This window comes from Nyctereutes procyonoides, unplaced genomic scaffold, assembly GCF_905146905.1.
Source record: "Nyctereutes procyonoides isolate TBG_1078 unplaced genomic scaffold, NYPRO_anot_genome, whole genome shotgun sequence".
Lineage (NCBI taxonomy): Eukaryota > Metazoa > Chordata > Mammalia > Carnivora > Canidae > Nyctereutes > Nyctereutes procyonoides.
In genome coordinates, this window is record NW_026575120.1 from 4,900,831 (window position 1) to 4,924,673 (window position 23,843).

At 42.2% G+C, this 23,843-nt stretch overlaps 1 protein-coding gene across 6 annotated transcripts in view; it reads left to right on the forward strand.

The window, feature by feature from the left end:
• Positions 1–23,843, forward strand: part of DLC1 (DLC1 Rho GTPase activating protein) — a 409,505-nt gene that overhangs the window by 352,995 nt on the left and 32,667 nt on the right. Inside the window, exon 1 of one of the 6 annotated variants that reach the window (XM_055334968.1) lies at positions 9,918–10,242. The exons of 4 other annotated variants lie outside the window; for them this stretch is intronic. In XM_055334968.1, coding sequence (XP_055190943.1) covers positions 10,206–10,242 — 37 coding nt within the window. In that variant the 5' untranslated portion in view covers positions 9,918–10,205. Of the gene's footprint in view, positions 1–9,917; positions 10,243–11,429; positions 11,480–23,843 lie in introns of those variants that run through there. One more of the 6 variants, XM_055334969.1, reaches the window with a different exon arrangement.

Below are 23,843 nucleotides of genomic sequence, written 5' to 3' on the forward strand. Positions count from 1 at the left end.
ATTCCACATAAGTGTGCAACCTGTGTTGTCTTTTTCAGTCTCACTTATTTCATTTAGCATAATTCCCTTTAGGTCTATCCATGGCAAGATCTCATCCTTTTTTATGGCTGCACAATATGCTATTATATATTTTATATATACACACACATCTTCTTTTTCCATTCATCTATGGATGGACACTTAGCTTGCTTCCATATCTTGGCTGTTGTATATAATGCTGCAATAAACATAGAAGTGCATATATCTTTTCAAATTAGTGTTTTGTTTTGTTTGGGTAAATACTCTGTAGTGGAATTACTGGATCAGAAATAATATATTTCTGGATTTTTTTAAGGAACTTCCATACTAAAAAAAAAAAAATGAACTTCCATACTCTTTTCCACAGCGTCTGTACCAATTTGCATTCCCACTAACAGTTTGTGAGAGTTCTTTATTCTCCACATCCTCATGAACACTTACATTTCTTGTCTTTTTTTATTTTAGCCATTCCGACAGGTGTGAGATGATATCTCATTGTGGTTTTGATTTGCATTTCCCTCATGACGAGTGATATTGAGCATCTTTTCATGTGTCTGTTGGCCATCTGTATGTTCTCTCTGGAAAAATATCAATTCAGATTCACTGCCCATTTTTAAAATAGATTGTTTTGTTTTGATGTTGAATTGTATAAGTTCTTTATATATTTTGATTATTAGCCCCTTATTGGATATTCATTTGCAAACACCTTCTTCCATTCAGTAGGTAGCCTTTTTGTTTCCATGATGGTTTTCTTCACTGTGCAAAAGTTTTTTATTTTGATGTAGTTCTGACAGTTTATGTTTGCTTTTGTTTAATCTCTTGCCTTCAGAGACATATGTAGAAAAATGTTGCTACCACAGATGTCAGATATTACTATCTATGTTCTTTTTTAGGATTTTTATGGTTTCAGGTCATACATGTAGGTCTTTAGTCTATTTAGAGTTTGTTTTTGTGTATGTGTCAGAAAGCGGTCCAGTTTTATCTCTTTCATGTTATTGTCCAATTTTCCCACCACCATTTATTGAAAAGACTATATCTTTTCCTCATTGTATACTCTTGCTGCCTTTGTCATAGATTAACTGACCTGATAAGCATGGGTCCATTTCCAGGCTTTCTCTTCTATTCTACTGGTCTATGTGTCTATTTTTGTGCTAGTGCCACGCTGTTTTGATTACTACAGTTTTGTAGTGTATCATAAAATCTGGGATGGTGACACCTCCATCTTTGTTCTTCTTTTCTTTCTCAAGATGTCTTTGGATACTCAGGATCTTTTGTGTCTCCATATTAATTTTAGTATTATTTGTTTTAGTTTTGTGAAAAGTGCTGTTGGTATTTTGATAAGGATTGCATTAAACCTGTAGAGTGCTTTGGGTAGTATGGATATTTTTTAACAATATTAATTCCACCTATCCATGAGTGTTGAATATCTTTCCAATAAATGGCTCTTTTGAACAAAATGGTAGAGAGCAATACTAAAAATAGTTTTCTGCCCACAAGATGAAAGGCCAAAATGGCCATACTGGTATTGTACTTAGTTCCAGAAAAACTCAGATATCCTAAGGTTTATTAACTAGTAGATAGATGTACACACACACACACACACACACACACACACTACTACACTACACTTAGGGAGAATTTGAAAGTTAAAAAGTGTCTCAAAAATTCAATGCCCCTTGGTCTCCATCTGGTACTCTGACCCTGCTAGCTTTTTTGCAGAGGCATTTATGGAGGCCTCCCTCTATGCAGAGCATCTCTATGTGATGTTAGGGAAGATAGGAAATTAAATAAGACAGCTAGACTCGTTGAGTAAATAATGAAACCTATCATTAAAAATAAAGCAAAAAATGCCACATGTTAAATGACCTTGTTTTGTAAGTTGATTTTGTGTCAACATTTTTGGCTTCAAATTATATAGAGAAAACTACTTAAGTAAACTCCTAGTTAATAATTGAAAAGAACAAATAAGTAAGACCTTTGAATTTTGTTTTAATCTTGTTTTTTATTTTTATTTATTTTTTTAATCTTGTTTTTTAATACCATAAATAAATAAGCTTAAAAGGCAGATGGACAAACTAGTAAAAATATTTTATAATATTTTAATATTCTTTTTTAAAGATTTTATTTATTTATTCATGAGACACACACACACACACAGAGGCAGAGACACAGGCAGAGGGAGAAGCAGGCTCCATGCAGGGAGCCTGACGTGGGACTCGATCCCAGGACTTCAGGATCATGTCCTGGGCCGAAGGCAGGCACTAAACCACTGAGCCACCCAGGGATCCCTATTTTAATATTTCTAATGTGTAAATAATATTTCAAAATCAGTAACAAAAAGAAAAATGCTTCACTGAGGGGGGAAAAAGCTATAGGACTAATTAGACAATTTTTTAAAACACAGCTAGTTAATAAATATGAACATTTTTCAACCAGTGTAACAAAAGGACCAAAACCAAAAGAATAGGTACTGTATGATTTCACTTATATATATGGTACTTGGAATAGTCAACTTCCTAGAGACAGTAAATAGAATCCTGGTTCCAGAAGGCTGGGGCATGGGGGAGCAGAATGGGGAATTATTGTTAAAGAGATACAAAGTTCCAGTTGGGGAAAATGGAAAAGTTCTGAAGGTGGATGGTGATGATAGTTGTACAACAAGGTTAACAGACACAATGCCACTACTCTGTACATTTAATAATGGCTAAAATGGTAAATTTTATGTTATTTTACTACAATTAAACAAATTCAGCCAGTTTAGTATTCAAACAAATGTGGACTTAAGCAGTAATGAGATAATACTTTTTTGCTCGTTAAATTAGCAGAAGGAATGGAAATGACAATACTTTAATGAAGAGAAATGGGCACATTCAACCACTGATTAAATGTAAAATAAGCACAAAGTTTCTGGATGACAGTTGAGAAATATAAGTCAAATGTCCCAATAACATTTGGGTTATTAGTTTAAAGTACATAAGTGGGGACACCTGAGTAGCTCAGCAGTTGAGCATCTGCCTTTGGCTCAGGGCATGATCCCAGGGTCCTGGGATGGAGTCCCACATCAGGTTCCCCACAGGGAGCCTGCTTGTCCCTCTGCCTATTTCTCTGCCGATCTCTCTGTGTCTCTCATGAATAAAAAATAAAATCTTTAAAAACAAAAAAAAACAAAGTACCTAAGTGAATTTGCTTAAAGAAATTATCATTCTTGCTCTTTAAAAATTTTTATATGAGAATGTTCATTACATAAAATGCTGAAAAATTAGAAATTCAACATTGGTTAATCAATACGTGTAAATCCGTAAGACAGAACATGAAGCAACTATCAAATGTCATATTTATGTATGTATATAAAATGAAATAAGACATTACAAAACAATATATACTATGATCCCAATTTTGTACAACAAAGTATCTGTACTTAAAAATTTGACGGAGAGGATAGACATAAAAATGGAATACAGGTGTCTACCATTGTCCCTGATAGTAGGAGTATGAGGAGGTTTTATTTTTTTTCTTTATGCTTTTCCATAGTTTCTATACTTTCTAACAGTGGATATTTTATAATCATAGAATTCATATGTACTATAATTATTATTTATAATATTAACATTATTATTAAGAAAGCAAAGTATAAATATTAGTTGCACTTTCATATTTGTAGAACTTAAAAAATAATGTTGTCCATTATTCAACTTTAAATGAATTACTTGCTACAAGCCCCAAAAAAGTACTATTAAATGGAAAACAATGTCAGAATAGACAAAGAATCAAAGCATGCCATTAAAATTGGCCAATTCGACGGGAAAGTAGCCCAGTTTCTTTCATAGAATCAATTTTTACTTTTCATTGGCTTAATTTTTATAATGTCAGAGCCCACATGAAAGAACCAGAGCAGTCACTGGTGAAAATCCAATGGAAATTGGGGGCGGCGAGAGCTCTGACTTGGTGCCATTACTTCTGGGCACCCTCCTTCCCTACATGCTGAGCCTTGAGGCACTGGGCTAACTGGGTACCCAAGCTACTAAGTGGCATTGCCTTCAGAAGGAGACTCTACTGCAAATATTGTAATTATCTCAGGAAAAAGTGTTCATTGATTTATCATATCGGGAATGAGAATTCAGTATTTTCAAATCCTCCACTCAACTATTACAGAGCTGTATCTGTACCTCTTTCCACCTATGAATTTTCTCCTCCAAGCCCTTTCTTCATGTTTTATGGGGGTGGGAGGGGGGCAGATATTTACCGAAGTATTTTTTAATTGAGATATAATTGACATATAATATTATGTTAGATTCAGAGTTGAAATGTTATATACATAGCAAAATGATCACCACAATAAGTCTAGTTAATATTGGTCACTACACATAGTTACAAAATACTTTTTCTTGTATGAAAAATTTTTTAAACTTTTTGAGAGTGAGTGTGTGGGGGAGGGGGGGGAGACAGAGGTAGAATCTTAAGCAGGCTCCAAGCCCAGCGCTGAGCCTGAGAGGAACTCGATCTCACAACCCTGAGATCATGACTGAGCTGAAATCAAGAGTCAGACACTTAACCGACTGAGCCATCCAGGTGCCTGCATCTTGTGATGAAACCTTTTAAGATCTACTATCTCAGCAACTTTCAAATATGTAGTACAATTGTATGAACTATAGTTACCAGGCTGTACATTACATCCCAAAGATGTATTTATTCCTGTTCATTTTTGTTTCACTAGCACACTGCCTTTTCCAAGGTCTAATAAATAATTGTTGCATGATAAACATATTATGTCCGGCTGGTTCATAATTGGGGTTTAAGTGATTGCCCCAAAAGTAGATTTATATTACATTATGCAGGAAGGAACAAAGGACTCCTCCCTCTTGACTAAAACATCACTGGTAGACTAAGTCACCTTCCCTGTATTTTAAATTGTTCAAAAGAAGTAGTAAAAAAAAAAAATCTGACTGAGGATGTCTGGATGGTTGAGCATCAGTGGTTGAGCATCCCTGGATCCTGGGATTGAGTCCGTCATCAGGCTCCCTTCATGGAGCCTGCTTCTCCTTCTGCCTATGTCTCTGCCTCTCTCTGTGTCTCGCATGAATAAATAAATAATATCTTTAAAAAAAGATCTGACTGAACAAGGGAGCTAGTCTAGGTAAAACTAAAATGGGGTGAATCTGTTTCATTGCCCAATCCTCTTTTTCTCTTTCCCCATGTGATACCTCCAGCATTTGGATTTAAAACATTTCTGAAAAGGCTAAATACAAGGGTGGATAGTAGGGAAAGAACCCAGATGTGAGTCACGGAAACTTAAACATAAGTGAATATTTTAGGGACAACCATTACATTTCAAATTTGATTATTTCTCTTCATTGAATACCGTTTAAAAATGATTTTCAAAACTTTCTATTATTTGCCATATTTCCTTTGAACATTACAAATAAATTTTTTTTCCACACTGATTTCCCAATGCTCCATTGAACACAAATTATATTACAACATTTTCCACGCTCAGGAGGCTTTTAGTTCCTGTGGGAGAGAAATAAATTTCCAAAGACATCGCTTGGCTCATATCACTAGAGCAGAGGTTTAAACTAGTTGCCCTGGAGCTAAATGAAGCCCAAAGTTGAAATTACTTGGAATGGGTTTAGATTTTTTTTAATTAGTTGCCAGCATCTAAAAATTGAGAGGTTTGAAATAAAATTATAGAAAGCTAGGAGGCTCTAGAAAAATCTTTAGGGCAACCCAGGGTGGCTCAGCGGTTTAGCGCTGCCTTCAACCCGGGGCCTGATCCTAGAAACCCAGGATCCAGTCCCACATCAGACTCCCTGCATGGAGCCTGCTTCTCCCTCTGCCTGTGTCTCTGCCTCTCTCTCTCTCTCTCTCTCTCTCTGTGTGTGTCTCTCATGAATAAATAAAATCTTTAAGAAAAAGAAAGAAAGAAAGAAAGAAAGAAAGAAAGAAAGAAAGAAAGAAAGAAAGAAAGAAAAAGAAAAGAAAAGAAAGAAAAGAAAAGAAAAGAAAAGAAAAGAAAAGAAAAGAAAAAAAGAAAAGAAAAGAAAAGAAAAATCTTTAAGCCCAGAACCAAGGGGTTGCTCTGTTAACACATGCCAACAGTCAAGTGAGCCTTACTGACCCTGCCCCTTTGGGGAAGTTCTGGGTTCCCCAGTTCTCCCTACCCCACTATGGCCTGCCTTCCTCAGCAGTATTATCTGAGTACCTATAGACACTTGAGTTTTACTCTTTTTTAAAAAAAAAAAAACACATTGTAGTGGAAAAAATGCTAGAGGATGTCCTTGGGTAGTATCAATGATATCTAATATCAATCATTAATATAGAGTAGGAACCAGAGAGGTGACCTCTTAGTCATTTAGCTTTTTGTCACACAGTTTAGGAATTACCCATGTGATTTTCTTGCCTTAATACACAGTTGAATGTGAAAACATCCAAATAGAGTAGTATATCCCTGTGAGTAGCTTCCGTGAACCTGATACCCAAACTGAGAAGAGCATGGCAGGAGGTAAATATCACAAGTCTTTGTCTTTGGGTCAAGTTGTAGCCACAAAATCTGATGTAATTTGTGATGGTTTTTATCATCATGTTTAAAGGGATTTTGGAGGACCATAGACTTCTGGTGGGGAAATGGGCCACTTAATCCCTGCCTCTTAGAGTCCAGTGTTAATGCAAATCAGCTAACAAGCCTAGTCTAATGTCATCTGCCCACAACAGAAGCAATGAAACATTGGGTGATGAGTTGAAGGTTGAATGAAGAAGAAGGAGTCTGAGCTGTCCTGGGGACCCTCTTTTATCTGGTAAAGCATCGCTATTTGTTGATATTCTTAATGACTTTTTCACTCCTCCCTTCCCCCAGTTTGTAAAGGCTCCTCAGATTTGGAAAGGTTAAAGTCAAGGGCTCACTTTGTTTTGTTTTAATCTACTCCTGATGATTATTTAAATAGAAATCTCATGTTTTTGTTTGATGTGTTCACTTAGTAATATGTAATAATAATGGCTAACATCAAGTGCTCATTATGTGCCAAGCACTTATGTACATTATCTTATTCAATCTTCATTAAAAACCTCATAAGATAGGCACTAGTTCAACATCGTTTTTTTAAAGATGAAGAAACTAAAGTTTCAGAGGCAAAATAATGTGTTCATGACACAGCTAATAAGTGGCCTGCTACAAAAGTCCTGCTTCCAACCACTATTCTGCAAGTGTAGCAGCCTTCAAAATGTAGCGTGTCCATTTCTAAAGAGGGTAAGAATTAAAACTCTGGGGGCACTTGGGTGGCTTGGTTAAATACCCTACTTTTGATTTCAGCTCGGGTCATGATCTTGGGGTCTTAGGATCTAGTCCCATGTTGGGCTCCACACTGGGCACAGAGCCTGCTTAAGATTCTCTCTCTCCTCTCTCCCTCTGCCCTTCCTTCCCCTCCCCCACCCAAAAAAAAAAAAAAGAATTAAAACTATGAAATTGAGATTTGGCCCAGGGCACAGGTTATGTTGATAAACCAAAGAATGGAAGAAGGTGATGAGATTCAGTGAAGGCCAAATGCAAAACAATATCTCACCAAGGAAAATGTTTTTGGAGTTATTTGATATTATTAGATGATGAGCTAGCTATCCACATAGCAGAAACCTCCAGAGAAATAGGATGAAATTAGAGAAGACCCAGAAAAGACATCATCAATAATCAAGGAGAAAGGAATGAAGTTGGAACAAAAAGAGACAAAAAGGGCAGTATGTTTTATTCTGAAATACTTAGTGGGGGCTGGATGTATAGGGATTGCATAAACTCCTAGGAACCTTATTAAATTGAATGCAACTTCACCTAACTAATAAACATTAAGAACTTATTCTAAGAGTTGATATGTTTTGGAGAAGATGCTTAGAATATCTGTATTTTTAAGGTTTGAATTTTTAATAAATAAGCGAAATTAGTATGTTTAGGATACGAATAGAAATATATTCCTATTTTCTAAGCTTAAAGTACACACTGCAACCTGAGTGGTTCTCTCAAAATGCAGATCTATGGGATGTCTTCGTCCATTAACATAGCTTCTCACTGTTTATAACTGTAAAGGATAAAACAATCCTTAACACAGTCACGCAGGGAATCAGAAAAGTTCTTGCCCTTACTTTTCCAACTTCCTCTTGAATCCCACTCCAACTTGTTGACAACTGCGAGCATTTTGACAATTCCCCCAGCATTCAGACTTCAGAGAGCAGGTCTTTCTTGTTGTCTTGGGCGCCACTTCCTGCACATTCATAGCACCTCATTTTCCACAAGGCCCTTGTTGCTTCCCCACCAGACTGTACACTCTGCACAGGCAGAGGTGGTGGATGTTCCCTTGCTTACCTTGGTGTCCCCAGCAGTTATAAGTAGGTAAAAGTCCTGGAACTATTTATTGATTAGATCCCAAAACCTGTAAGGCCATTCTCCAGAGCCAGAATTCTGATTTTGGTACATTAGAGAGCCAGTGGAGTTAACATTTTTATTGTTGATTTAAAAAAAAAAAAACTGGGGTAAAAAGGAGTCTCCTCTATGTGAACTAAGGAATGCCTAGGAAATCAATATGTTTTTAAGCTATAATTAAGACAGACTAAAGTCTCCGGTTTGTATTTAACCCTATTTAAATAAACTGTCCCACAACTCCTCTCTCCCCTCCCCTGCTTTACGTTTCTCCATCTAAGACACTGTAAATATTTCATGGTTTACTTTGTTTAGTGCATCTTCTCCACTGGGAGATAAATTTTAGGAGGGAAGAGAGATGTTTGGATTTCTTTGCTTGCTGCTATAGCTCCAGTCTAGAACAGTGTTTGGCACATAATCAATGCTCATGATACATATTTTTGAATGAATGGATGTAGTGGTTTTCTTTGCGCAGAGGTAATAGGCAGAAAACACCAATTAGCCCCAGAGTAAATTTTCATGAAACCCCGCTCTGAATTTTTAAAAATCTTACAGAGGTCATATTGAATTGTGATCTTTAAAAATGAGACTTCCTGTGATATCAGGGGCCCCCAAATTACAGAGCCTCCAAATCACCCTAAGGTTTGTAAAAACGCGGATTATCACCATCAGAGATTATAATTCTCTGATACAGAGGCCCGTCCTACCACGTTCAGGTTGCATTGGGTTGTGGTCTGAGGTCCATAGTTTGGAAAATACCGACCGTGAATGTGCACACAATAAACTCCACACGTGCTGACTAAAAACCGAATCCCTCTCTAGAGCAGGAATTGAATAATATTAATTATAATATACATCATATTTAATATTGATTAACGTAACAAACTTGTATTTGTTCTCTATCCCCGCGGGGTTTAGCAATGAATGATGAATGTCCAAGGGACAGGTATTATTCTCCCCATATTACAGCAGAGGAAACACGGATTCACCCCTACCTCCCGCTTCCCCTCGGTTCTGAAAATTCATGCGGTTCCCACCGGGACGTAAGGGAGGGGAAAAAAAAATAGAGATTTTTTTTTTTTAAGTGTGCAAAGGTACCAAAAAAAAAGAGGGAAGGTGCGCGGTATCCCAGAGTCCAGCTCAGAGTTTGCGTGCACCCCTGAGGCCAAGAGTTGGAGAGCTTGGGGCGCTTCCCGCTGCGGACGGGGGGGGAGGACGGAGGAGACTATTCCTGCCCGGGGGCAGAGAGGGCGCGGGCACGGGGGCGGGGGGCGGGGCGGGGGCGGGGCCAAGCACCGCCTGAGGCTGTGGTTGGTTCGCCCAGCGGCGGGGGCGGGGCGAGGGCGGGGCGGGGGCGGAGTCAGGATGGGCGGGGTCCGGGGCCACCACCCAGGCGGCGCGACGGCGGGCACGCGGCCGGCCTGGCCCCTCCCCTCGGGGGCGGGCCCTGCGGGAGGGCGCGGCCGGAGGGGCGCGCGGGCGGCAGAGCGCTCCGGCCGCCAGCGCGAGCGGGGGCGCTTAGCTCGGGAGCCGGCCATGGCCGACCTTCTCGGCAGCGGGAGCGAGCGCCCCGGTGCCTCTCGCCCCTCGCCCTGAGCGCTCCCTCCTGCCGAGCTCTGGAAACCCCTGCGTCCTTCCCGGGGCCGCGGCACGGAGCGGCGAGCCAGGATGCGCTGAGGAGCCGCCAGCGCGCGCGTGTCGGGTGGCTCCGTGGGTCCAGGCGCGGGAGCTGGGCGGGCTGGGCGCTGCCTCGACTTCCCTCCCGCGCCGCCGCCGCCCCCCGCCGCAGTTGATGTGCAGGAGGAAGCCGGACATCATGATCCTAACACGTAAGCTAGACCCGTGCCTTGCCGTCGGGCCAGCCGCGGGAGCCAGCCGCGCGGGGGCCTCGCCGCGGAGGAAATGTCACCCCGCCTTGTCAAGCCGGTGCCTGTCGTTCTGTGCCTTTAAACGGCTTTCCGACGCGGCTCGCGACCGAGGCGTCCAGCTTTCTCGGAGTGGAGGAGGAGGTGGATCCAGTGCGGGGGGGAGCGAGGGTCCGGGGTACTGACCGCTGGCCCCTGGGCTTGGGCTGCTGGCGGGGCGACCGCGACCCGCAGGCCTGGGGGGCGCCCGGGTCGGGCGGGGGGCGGGGGGCGGGGGGCGCCGGCGGTCCCGCTGTCCTGCGTCCGAGGGGCGCTGGCCACCGCCTTCCCACCATCGGCCCCGCGGCGACGTCAGGGCTCGGGCTCGCAGGCCCCTCGCTCTGCAAGTCCAAAATCGGACTCCCCGGGACTCTGTATTATGTAGGGGTGTTGACGCCGCAGGGGCAATCTGAAAATCATTTTTGGGTTTTTTTGTTTTGTTTTGTTTTGTGTTTTGAAACTGCTTGAAAGTAAATTGGGGGGGTGGAGAATGGCTTTAATTTCAAACTGGTTTTTCAAATATTGGAAACGCTGGAAAGTAAGTAATTCAGACTCAGGAAGGTGGCCGGTGGCTGCGGCCCCTGGAGAGTGTTGAGGGTGTTTAGCAAAGCCCCCCTCCCCACCACCACCCCGGCTTGCAAGGGGGGGGTGCCTTCACGTGCCGGGGCGCCGAACCGGGTTTCCTACGAAGCCGCGTGGAGATGCCCACGCCCTTGGCCGCGGAGGAGGCGCCCGCGCGAGGAAGGAAGGAAGGAAGGAAGGAAGCGCGCCTCCCGCCCCGACTTTTTTCGCAAGGAAGTCACGGCCTTTGGGAGCCCTGCCCCGCTCTGCCTCCGTGCCCCTGACCCCGTCTCCCGACGTCACGGGCTGACACTTTGATCCCGCCGAAGGAGTTTCTGCGCGGGCCGAGCCGACTGGCCGTGCCGCGTGTGATTTGCAGGTTACGGTTATCAGTGGATCCATCCGTTCGCCCTTCCAGAGCACGGCCCCTGTTGAGGGTGGTCGGAGCGGCCCCGGGGAGGCCGCGACGTGGGAGCCCTGGGTCCGCAGGCTGCTAGCGGCGCGCACCTGGGAAGTGTTGAGACCTCTCTGCGCCTCCCTCGTCTGCAGCTTGGGCTTGAGAGGATCAGAGGAGCTAATGCGGGCGCTTAGCACGTGTCTGGTACTGATGTTCCACAAATACCCAGTTTATGCTAATTACTGCAGAAGGAAACTCCTGCATGTAGTTATTAATCTGCACCGTGGAGGAAAACCTTGCTGCACGCTAGTTTTTGTTTTAAGATTTTATTTATCTATTAGAGAGAGAGAGAGGCAGAGGGAGAAGAAGGCTCCACGCAGGTTGCCCGACCGGACTGGATCCCGGGTCTCCAGGGTCACGCCCTGGGTCCAAGGCAGACGCTAAACCGCTGAGCCACCCAGGGATCCCTGCACGCTAGTTTTGAGTGAGCCTCTTTACACCCAACAGAGTTAGCAGATGGGTTCATTTTCTTTTTACACCCACATGGGTTCATGTTCGAGATTCAAAAGTTCTTTTCAGCCCTTGTTGGTGAGATGGAGCGGTGTAGCCTAGGCACAGCCATCCATTACAGAAAGAGTCATGCGGGTGGCATATATGACGCATTTGGATTAAAAAAAAAAAATCACAGCTCTGGACAAGTTAGAATACTGAGTCTCAAATTACATTTTTCCCCCAAACTCTGTTTGCTGAAGGGATGAGGGAAAATAATAGCCCAGCAGAACTCCGAATGTAAATCTATCAGCAGCTCCAAGAGGTTGACTAATTCAGCATCCATCTGGACTGCAGGCTGGTCCTCTGCAGAGATAATTTGCAGACCATAAGTGTGGAATTAATGGAGGCACCCAGTGCCATCTTGGCTTGCAGGCTGGAGCAGATGGCTAGAGGGGTGCCCTGTAAGTCAATAGCCCCCCTAATAGAAGAACTAAAATCCTGGGGAATGAGTGTCAAATAGTTAGCAGATGTGCATTCAGAAGTTATTTCAAGACATTTTCTGAGAAAATGTTGGCAATTGCGTGTATTAACTTTTATTGTGGCATGCCAGATTTACAGCGTGGCCCAAGCCCGGCTGCATATTTTTTTCATTAGCACTACTGTTCAGAGTTTAAAATGAAGCACAACAGACTGACTTTCTCTTCCAGCTGCTTTAAAAGTTTGCTTTTGACAAAAAAAAAAAAAAAGAGAGAGAGAGAGAGAGGATTTTATTTTCATTCAATCTGAGTGACACCTTACACCAAACTAGCCAGAAGCTCAAGAACAGGGACTGACCTTGTTTCCCAACTCCAATTCCACAGGATCAAAATGAGTAGCTTCCAATTTAAATCTTTCCCTAGAGTGGATGAGAAATAGGGTTTTGTTGACTTGCCTGTGACTTTAGCTTACCAATATTAGATCTTAGGAGAAACACCAGTTACTCCTTAAGAGTGAAAAGGTTGCACAGTTAGGCAATTGACTATGGCTAATTGAAGGCAGTGTTCCAAGTTTTCATACACTGGGCCAACCAAAGGATTTTCCATAGTTCTGGAGGGAAGGTGAGATGCCAGATGCCCTTTAACCTAAAGCCTTTTTTGTTGTTGTTTTATTATTTTGTTACTGTTTAATATTACGGCTTGAAGAGCAAAGACTAAGCAAAATGTAAGGGTGTTTTTACATTAAAAAAGGGATATTTGGTTGCTTCTGAAAAATATACCAGATTAATAGAAAAGCATATTATGATTGAATGTTATTACTGGGAAGAGAGTGAGAAATGTGTATAGTACTTCAACTCTTTCTTGTAGAACCAGCATGGGACTAGAAGGGATATGGGAGGCCCCATTATGATGCCTTCCAATCAGAGGCTTGGTGGGATTCCAAGAGGTGGTTTGGAATACAAAAATAAGTACTTGAGTTTCCCTTGGTGTCCCCATGGAGATTTTAAGCCATGATGCAATGTTAAAATGAGAGTGGTATTTTTATGACTGAGGCAGGTAAATATGGCATTTCAAAATATGCAGGAACGGGTGATTTGATCCACAAGAATGAGGGCATCCAAAGTACAGTGGGTGAAGTGAATCGTACATTTTTGGAGAGAGCCTTGTACTGGACAGGATGGTCCAGTATTGTAAACACGAGTTTCTCATGCTTAAATCTCCTTCCTAGCAACAGGAAGACGGAAATGAGGCCATGCAAAAAAAAAAAAAAAAAACCTGAAGGGCTCCAGACAATACTTGACCCACCCTAGCATTTTCCCTGTACAGCCAGAAGACTTGCAAAAGTAAAAATAACTTCAGATGTTTCCCCTTCCTCTCTGGATATTACCAGTTCACTAAAGACCGAATTCTTGGAGCTTTAGAACACTATAGTCAAACCTGGCCTCATGGTATAATGGGCATCAAGGCTCATGTCATGCCAAGGCTGTTCTCAGTATTATAAAACAGACCTGGGGAGAAAGGTAATCTTAAATTTTTCTGTTTGCATAGTTCAGTGATGAGAATTCTGTGAGTTGGGACCCAGTAGAGGAAAAGAATTCCAGTAGAGGAAAGAATTTAATTTCTAAACATGGTCATTCTTCTGAGTTTAACTGAGTGCTCATTTTCACAGTTTTTAACCTTAAGATACTTTGGAGTGGTGGGATATCAGTGCAAAGGAATGATGCATGCAGCATTCAGGACCTAAAAAGTTTTCCTTGCAGTGGTGATCAAGGTGAATTAATGCCCAACCAGAACATGTTAACATCCGAACACCATGTCCTGAAAAAGCAAAGTCCCTAGTTCCTCTCTTGAAATTAAGAGGAAAAATGCTCTTCTGGGACAGTTTTCACCATTCAGGGCCTTTTTCCTGTGGAGGAATTCTGAGAAGTGAGGGTCGTTCTTCCTTTTTTAAGAAAGACAGTGCTGCTGGGCGTCTGGGTGGTTCAGTTGGTTAAGTGTCTGCCTTCAGCTCAGGTCAGGATCTTAGGGTCCTGGGATCCAGCCCCTCTTTGGGCTCCCTGCTCCCTCCGCCTGCTGCTCCCCTTGCTTGTACTCTCTCCAGCTTGCTCTGTCAAATAAATAAATCTTAAAAAAATATTTTTAAAAAGGCAGTGCTGTAAGATTAAAATTTGCCTTATAGGAATGGGTTACTGGTATGAGTGCTATCAGTGGTGTTTTCTTTCGACCTCAAATTAGTCAGAAATCTAATTAATGGAAAAGGGTAAGATTCCCAGCCTAGAAGGGCTCTTCCTGTCTCTGCCCCTTTCCTTGTGGGATCCTGTGTTATTGTTAAGGATTATCATGATCAATGATAAGGAGTTGGGAGTAGTCCTGCTGGGGGTTCTCTAATTAGGTCTACTCTGCCTTAACATTTTTTTCAGTCTACCTTCCTTGCCATGGTAGGCCAGAAGAAAGCCTTGCGTATTTAGCTTGTATATTTTTTTTCCAAAAATTTTTTCCAAAAATATACAAAAATTTGTATATTTTTGCTTGTCTCTCACAAGCAACGGTCAACCGTCTTTAGTATGAATGCTACTTTTTCGTTTTTATAAAAAATCCACAGACTTTTGACAGAATACTAATAGTATCCTGTATAGAATATAGTATAGAAGCAGAAATTGATCGCCAAGTTCGCTCTTACTATCACGTTTCACCTTTGCCTCAGCGACCCTGAAAAAGCAGATGGGATGATTCCCCTTTTACAGATGAGGAAATCAGGTCTTGGGAGAGAGAGCTCCATTCCTTGCTTCAGATCACTCACTGTCCATGACAGAGCTAGGATTTCCACCAGGTGTGTGTGGCTGTCGCGTGCAGCTCAGGGGACTCTGCTTGGCTGGAGTTGGTTCTGTTTAGAAGACAATATTGTGTGGCCCTGGAGAGCCTCACAGTTACTTTACAGTCTCCTAGGGGGCTCGAACTCCTAGGTGGGGAGCTGTAACTTCAGGGTCCAGAATTAACCAGTGAGAGGTTTTTGCATCCTCTCTCAGGGGCCTAGGGCATAGACACCTGAGCCTTTGTCTTTAACATTTCAGGAGGGAATCTGGGATTCCATTTCCTAGCTTCTGTGGACTGCCCTGAATAATGCTTTATTCCATAAAAGTATCTGAAAATACTACTTTTTTTTAAAGATTTTATTTATTTATTCATGAGAGACACAGAGAGGCAGAGACACAGGCAGGGTCCCTGTAGGATACTGATGCGGGGCTTGATCCCAGGACCCCGAGATCACAACCTGAGCCAAAGGCAGATGTTCAACCACTGAATCTCCCTGGTGCCCCTGAAAATACTACTTCTAAGGGGATATTTTCTTCCAGATGTCAGTGAAAACCTTTGAATAGCATCTTGAAAATGGCTGCCTGTTAACAGATAATGCCCCTGGACACCAAAGGGTAAAACTTACACCTGACTAAGTCCTTCTCCAATAGTGCTCATGTGGGAGGTGATTTCTCTTAATCATTCAGCCTTGTATTTTATTTTGCTACTAAACCGAGTTTCACAGTGGAAAGCATACTCCTTTTCCCTTCACACAAACCTCTGCTTGGTGGCCTTTTCATGTCTTACCCCAGGAGGAAAATCAAAAACTCACCGAAGGCTGAGGTCAGTGAAGCTGAAGTCCTCAGATGCCTTTGACACCTCCCATCCACATTTTGTTCTCTTCCTGCCCCACCTCTGAGTGTCCCGCAGAGAGGATTGGAGGCTGCTTCCTGAAGCTTGTCAGAAAGGCGCCTTCCTTCTCCTTGCAGGAGTCTCTGGAGGATGTGTGAGGGACAGAAGGTTTCCACACCCTGAGGTTGTCGCATTTCCCAGGCTGCGAGCACTGAGGAAGCCACAAGGAAGGGACCCTGGAGGTGAAATGGCTGCGCTACAGCCTCGCCTTGCTCTTGGTCACAGCCAGGTGACAAAGTAGATCGAAGATGCTAGAATTCTGAAATCATCTTCACCTCCTGAGCCTGGAGAAACTAAACGCACAGGGGACCATCTCCACACAGCTCCCATGTTCAAACTGGATAGCATGAAAAAGGGATCTTCCATGATGCCTGTGCATTTCTAAGTCATTTCAGGGGAAATTCCAGAACTTTGCAATGGCAGCCTGGAAAAACATCGCCTCTTCCCCAGTGAGGGGCAGCCGAGAGGCCTGGTAGTTCAGTGACTAGGCCAAGGTCATATGTGTGTTTAAACAGTGTTTCAGACCCCTTCCTGCCCACATGTGTGAAAAAAGACAAAAAATGGGGAGAACAACAAAATGAGGGTCTTAACGTCTGGAGGAAAAATGTATCCATATAAAAACAAGCCTTTCTAAATAAACAGATGGACCCAAATTAAAGTTTGACCATTAGATCATGTGTGTCTGGGGAGCTGGTTGTCACCAGCATTTTTAATGAAAATGATTCTTTAGCTCACCTAAAAGACAATAGGCCTTATTTTTTCTTACACTTGTTGGCACAAAACTGAGAAGGTCCAATTATACAGTGTTTCCTGCTTGAGGTTAGACATAAGAATGCCTAAAGGGGGATCCCTGGGTGGCGCAGCGGTTTGGCGCCTGCCTTTGGCCCAGGGCCCGATCCTGGAGACCCGGGATCGAATCCCACGTCGGGCTCCCGGTGCATGAAGCCTGCTTCTCCCTCTGCCTGTGTCTCTGCCTCTCTCTCTCTCATTCTATGTGACTATCATAAATAAATAAAAATTTAAAAAAAATTAAAAAAAAAAGAATGCCTAAAGGCAGCTTCCATTCACCAGTGTCTACCATGTTTTTATTTTTATTCGTCTTTGTGTAAGGCAACTTAATGTTTTGTTCTATTCTTCCTTTTTTTCTCCCTGTTAGAATGGCCTAAAACCTGAGTGGACAGCCTTTTTTTTTTTTTTTTAAGATTTTATTTATTTATTTGACAGAGAGCACAAGCAAGGGGAGAGGGAGAAGCCAGCTGCCCACTAAGCAGGGAGCTCGATATGGGGCTCCATCCAGGACCCTGGGATCATGACCTGAGCTGAAGGCAGACACTTAACCCACTGAGCCCCCCAGCTGCCCCCTGAGTGGACAGCTTCTCTAGAGTTCCTCTCTACTCCCTTTATTTCTCACTTAAGTTGACAGAATTATTTCTGTTTCCCTCTTTAGGGCAATGTTGAACTTGGGGCAAAAGCTGAAGGTTGGGGTTGGGGGCTACTTAGTAGAATAAGATTTGCTAACATGTAAATGAGAGAATTGATATGCCTGCAAACCTTTCATCTTGGAGATGGGAGGGGCTTACTTCAGGTTTGTTACCAGGTATTTGCCTTGAATCATAAGTTATAAAGGAAGTGAATTATATAATCTTAAAACATCTTCATTTTGTGAAAAAAAAACAACTCAGAAAACTAAAAACCCTTACAAGTATGTTATTTAGATTGTTTCCTTTCTTGAAATGGTTTTCTTAATCTATGCAATTATCTTTAAAAGGTTTTATATTTTAAGAACTGTTTCAAGTCATTTTTCTTAGCAAGGCATGCTTGGAAATGCATAAATATTTGTTGTAGAATACTAGAAGTGTGTGTGTGTGTGTGTGTGTGTGTGTAAACAAAAATTGTTTTTTTTTTAATCCACCCCACATAAAAATGAAATAGAAAGAGGTGATGATGCATTATCCATTTCCTGAATAGTTTATTTTCACTTTAGTTTTGACTTCTTTATGCTGGGTAGTAAGTACCAATTTCCAATTAGCTGGGAGGTATTTTCAGTTCCTGGAAGTAACTGGATCAGTTTAAGTCTGGAATACCTGAGTTCAAATCATGTCAACCATGGGATCAGATGAATACAGATCCCTTTGCCTTTGTGAGAGAAGAGCGCATATTTCTTAATATGAAGAAACAGTATTTTGCAAACACTTGAACTAAATGATCCCCAAAGGGGATTTCAGTTGATTTCATTTCAGCCTTGCTGGAGTTTCTCTTCAAGTGCATAATCCCAGGTAGAGGCTTGTAGGGTGTGTCTCAGGGTTTTCTTCTTTCAAGGCAAAACCATTTATTAAGTTGTCATCACATCATTGGGCAAAATGGGTCCTTTTTTTCCACTTTATATTATTTCTAGGAATGTTCTTTATTAGAAAGCAACATATCGGCCTCCAGACCTCAAGCAGGAGAAAAAGAGAGAAAAAACACTTGAAAACTTTCACAAATTTGCAGTTTTTCCTTGTACTGAAAAACAGTCTGGTGACTTAAAAGTAACCTTTGCAGGCAGTTGAATTATGCATAAAGTGGTCTAGCTGGGGAGAGGGGGGTAGTTCTGGAACCTTAAGCAAATTACCTGTACTCTGAATCAGCTTCCTACTGGTTCAGAGAAAAGATGAGGAGTTCCAAGAAGCATTTCTGCACCCAGCCCAATGATTCTGTAGAAGCCAGGATGCTGGCAAGGGGAAACACAAACATAGAAGCTCAGTAAGCAGAGGAAAATTCAGGGCTTTCTATGGGTTTCCTAAGCGTACTCCTCCTATTGAGATGAATTTTAGTTTGACAACTGTAGACACACACATAAGCAAAAATATGTAGAGGTTTGAGTTCCCTGTAATACAAACACAGGCTTCATGAGACAAACCAAGGATTTAATGTATCAAATAAAAAATTATAGGAATTAATGTATTAAAAAGCGAATTAGAAATTTTCACAATAAACTTCAGTAAATCTGCAAAATTGGGGAGCTGAACTGTTGATCCAGTTTCTTGAGGGAAGAAAAATCTCTCCACGTGTAATTGATGATAAATCTGGAAGCTTAACAGTAGAAATGGAACCTATTCTAAAGGTTGTCTCAGAGAGAAGGGGAAATTGGCATAAAGGAAATCTCAGAAACGTGGGGAATTTACAAAGCCTCTGGCAATCCCAGATTTGTAGATGAGGAAACAGGTCCAGAGAGATTATTTTCTGAAGGCTACTACTTAACAAAGCAATGCATTCTTTCCTGGACCTGTTTTCCTCACCTGTTACAGGTGATACGTCAGCCTCTTTCTGTGATGAGTTATCAGACTCTCAGATGCAAAGCTGTTTTACATCTGAGGAACTGATGTTGGCTGCGCCATGGGTAATCAGGCTAAGGGGTGCTTATATGTGCTCTGCGGGATAACCTGCTTTACACCCCACACTTCCCTCCCTTTGTCAGTGTTACAGTAAATCCCACTGCTCACTATTCTTTCACAGACACCTGTGCATCAGCACCGCTCCTCCTGACTTACACTGTCTCCTTCACCGTGGATCTTCTCTCCCCCACCCAGTCTTCTATGTGATATCCTAACCCCTCCTTAAATAAAGACCCAGCATAAACCACGTGCTCAAGCAGCCCAGCTCCCACCTCTAAGTTCAGGCTGTCACATCGCCTTCTCCTCTGTACTATATTATGTATAGGAAGTTCCTAGTTTGCTTTTTTTTCTTTCTTTGTAAGAAAAAGCTATAGTGTGAGAGTAATACATTTCAAACCAGTTGCTCTGGTAGGGCACAAATAACCATTTTTTAAATGGAATAGAAAAATGTAAGGATGCATTACGTATTTTAAGTGTTATTTGATGAAAACTCGTTTCAGTTGGCATTGCTTCTACAAACACGTGTTTGTGTATGTAAATAATGCGTGTGTGATGCATGCATATGTACAATTGTGTACCAGGTTATAATGTAAACTGTATTTCTTGTGGATCCTGGTCAGAAAAATTAAGACCACTTTGCAAGAAAAAAAAAATCATGCTGTATTTATGTAGTATTTCTTTATCAAGCAACTACTTTGTGTTTTCCACACTACTGTGGGTGCTTGGGATATATCAGAGAGGAAAGTAGACAAACTTGCCCTTTCGGAGCTTACAGAGGAGAGACAGAAAGTAAACATAATAAATGTTTTGGAAGGGGAAAAAATAAATCAGGAAGGGGAGTACAGGGTGGGTGAGAAGAGGCCAATGTGGCTGGATCAGATAGCCACAGGGAGATGGGGTGACCGATGTGGTGTATGAAGAAGCTGGGGTGTGCAGGCCATAGTTAGGACTTGGGCTTTCACCTATAACATGGGGACTCGTTGCTGCCTGTACCAGGTCACTTGGGACTTAACAAACACAAGGGCCTTAGAATAGCCCTTAGGAAACCAGATCTTTCCTTAGTAGAGAATCATGGGGGATCCCTGGGTGGTGCAGCGGTTTGGCGCCTGCCGCCGGCCCGGGGCGCGATCCTGGAGACCCGGGATCGAATCCCACGTCGGGCTCCAGGTGCATGGAGCCTGCTTCTCCCTCTGCCTGTGTCTCTGCCTCTCTCTCTCTGTGTGACTATCATAAATAAATAAAAATTAAAAAAAAAAAAGAGAGAATCATGGGACACCATGTACTCAACTGTGAATTACCTTTCCATTTGGCTTCCTGCTTCGGGGCAGGAACCTGTGTCTGATTATCCCTGACCACAGCTGACAGCACACTTAGTAGATGTTCAATAAATTAAAACTGAGTAAAGGGGAAAATGAAGGATGATTGGCTTCACTTAAATGTATGACTATACTAGAATATACCTAAAGGTGGACCTGGGTCAGCTACTGTTGGGCTAACAGCCTTAGAATTAATATCAACTGGTCTTCCACAAGCTTCCTAACTGGTTTCTTTCAGAATATGCACACCAGATGTTCAGAATGTTTTTAGGCATCTGAGAGTAGGAATGTTGTTAGTTGCTAGTCAAAATCTTTGCTGTGATTAGATAATGTTAGAATGTAATAAATATTAATATATGCATTCCGCTATCTGACCTAGCCCATCTCGGAATTCATTTTACATAGGTAACTCCTGATAACTACTCTTTGGCAGTTGTGTCTGTTTAACATTTATTTTTATTAATTGATAAAAGAAAGGGGGTCATATTATAGTTCTTAGTCTGTTTTTGAAGGAAGGATAATCTTAATGGATTCTTTTCCTTCAAACAACTATATTTGTGCTTCCAATGTGGAAGAGTCATCTTCTCAGGATATACAAATGAATTAAGAAGCTTTTGATAGGTGCACCTCACCCAGCATGGGGGGAAAGATGGGGCAGAGAAGTTGATGGGATAGAGAGAAGGGGAAATTTGGGGTGGTAGTGAGAACAGATTAAGAGCTCGCAGCATGAGAGAGCATGGTGTCTCCTGGGAACCCCAAGGAGTTCGGGAAGATGAACAAAGCTTGCATTTGGAGGCCTTCCAGGAGCCAAATGGAAAAGGCAGAGGCCAAATGAAGGTTGTGGGTCTGCTAAGAAGTTTGGATTGTATCTGGAAGGTGACAAAGTCATTGAAGAATCAGAAGCAGGGGGCTGACATAATGAATTATGTGCTTCATAAAAGCAAATCCAGGGTTCAGGTACTCTTGGTCTAGGACAGATTTGTTGTGGACAGGGAGGGGCAAAGCTTATCACCAAATTTAGTTGGGACACTATTAAAATAATCTGAGGAGAAAGAGTTCCTGAAGCAAGAATACAGAGCAGTGTAGTCTGGACCAGTTGTTCTCAATCCAGGCTACCCTTAAATTTACCTAGAGAGCTTTTTTAAAAAGGTGCTTCCTGGGTACTCCCTAGACTGAGAAACCCAAATGCCTGGGAGTGGGTGGTGGTTGGTGGTTTTAGAAAGCTCCCCCAACATGGTGCCTATTGCATACAGAGCTGAGAACCACTGAGATCAGGGTTTTAAAGCCATGGTGGGCTTCTCCAGTGGGCTGACTTGTGAAGCCCACGTGCCCAGTATATATGGGCCCAGCTGCTTGGCAGTCCTGTAAACATGGCCAACTCATTGGAGGCTGGAAAATCGGTAAGAAGAATCTCCTTCTGTTGGAATTAATCTGTGTGATCAAGGGAGAGAAATGAATTTTGTTTTGGATTAGAAAATACTACCTCCCTTCACATAGCTTAAGGTGCTTCTCTGTGGTTGTAAAAGCATCAGCATTTGCATGGATCTTTACCCATAGGTCTGTCATATTTGGGGGAATCCAAGGAATCTGGAAAGCGCTTGAATTTTCTTGCATTCCTCCAATTCCTTAGACTTTTAACAGCTACATTCTGTGTAGCTGTGGCATTTGCCTTGAGTCCTGATTTTGGTAGCATGTTGTCAAAGAAGGCAGAGAGCCTGACAGTTCCCACTGTGAAGGTAGGGCACACAGAAGATGGAAGTAATCACATCCTGGACCCAATTACTGTTGCTCAACCGGTTAAGATCAGCGGGTTCAACAGAATGATGACGGCGCTGGGGGATTTCTGTTTAACTCACTGTTGAGGGGTAAGGGGAAGATAGGGTCATCCCATAGTGCCAGGAAATGTGCAAATATGGACTAAATGGCTCCCAGCCTTACGCAAAAGAGTCTCCTGGACCTCATTCATCTTATACAACTAACCACTAAAGCTGTTTCCAATAAATATTTCCTGTTTCCTCCTTAACACATTTTGTCTGTTGTTTGCTCAGAGAAAATCCAGGTATTAAAGTGACCTTGTATTTCCATTGTTTTTTTTTTTTTTTCTTGTATTTCCATTGTACTTTTAGTTTCTGATTGCATTTTTGCCTGGTGGAGAATATTTTTTAAAAGTCATCCTCATAGTTGCATATACTGAAGAAAAAGTCATACTTTAGAGCCAGTGAGAGGCCTCCAAAAACAGACATCGGGATTTAGTGACTAAGAAATGCAATATGTACATGGTTTTAATATTTTAAATGTTGCTTGTTCTATATTTTTTAAGACAGCAAGAAACTGTCTTGCTCATGGGAGGGGTAGAAGGGGAGAGAGAGAGAGACTCGTAAGCAGGCTCCCTGCCCAGTGCAGAGACCGACACAGGGGTCTCTCTCACAGCCCTGAGACCATGACTTGAGCCAAAATCAAGAGTCAGACGCTTAACTGACTGAGCCACCCAAGAGCCCCTGTCTTGTTTATTTATTAGTCTTAGTTCTCTCTCTACTATGGTATTTGAATGTAAAGAAAACCCATTCTAAGAAGTTATTTCTCGAGGCACCTGGTTGGCTCAGTCGGTTAAGCATCTGTCTTCAGCTCAGGTCATGATCTCAGAGTCCTGAGATCCAGCCCCCAAGTTGGGCTCCTTGCTCAACTCCTTCTCCCTCTGCCCCTCCCCCCCCCCCCCACCCCACTCCCGCTCTCTCATTCTCAAGTAAATAATTTTTTTTAAAAAAAAGAAGTTATTTCTTTGCTTAATTCCTCACCTCTGTACCTTGGGGATGATATTAGTAATCTGTGTTTTAGGATCAACGTGAAAAGAAAATGAATTAATATGCCTTAAATGCTTAGACAGGTCCTTGTAAATAGTAAGCACTCAATAAAAGTTAGCCATTGATAGAATTGTCAAGAGGCATCTGGGAGATCTGCTTAGAGGAGGCAGCATTTGGGATGGATGGACCTTGAAGGGCGAGTGAAATTTGACACTGAGAAGATGGGAGAGCATTTCATGCCAGGAAGTCACACTGATGTATAGTGAGATGAGCAGTGAGCGTCCTATGGCTAGGAGATAGAGTGAATACAGGGAGCTGAACAATTAGGTTGCCTGCCTCATGGAGAGCCCAGAAAACCACACAGAACTATTTAGACTAGATTTTCCAAGCAATGGAGCTCTAGT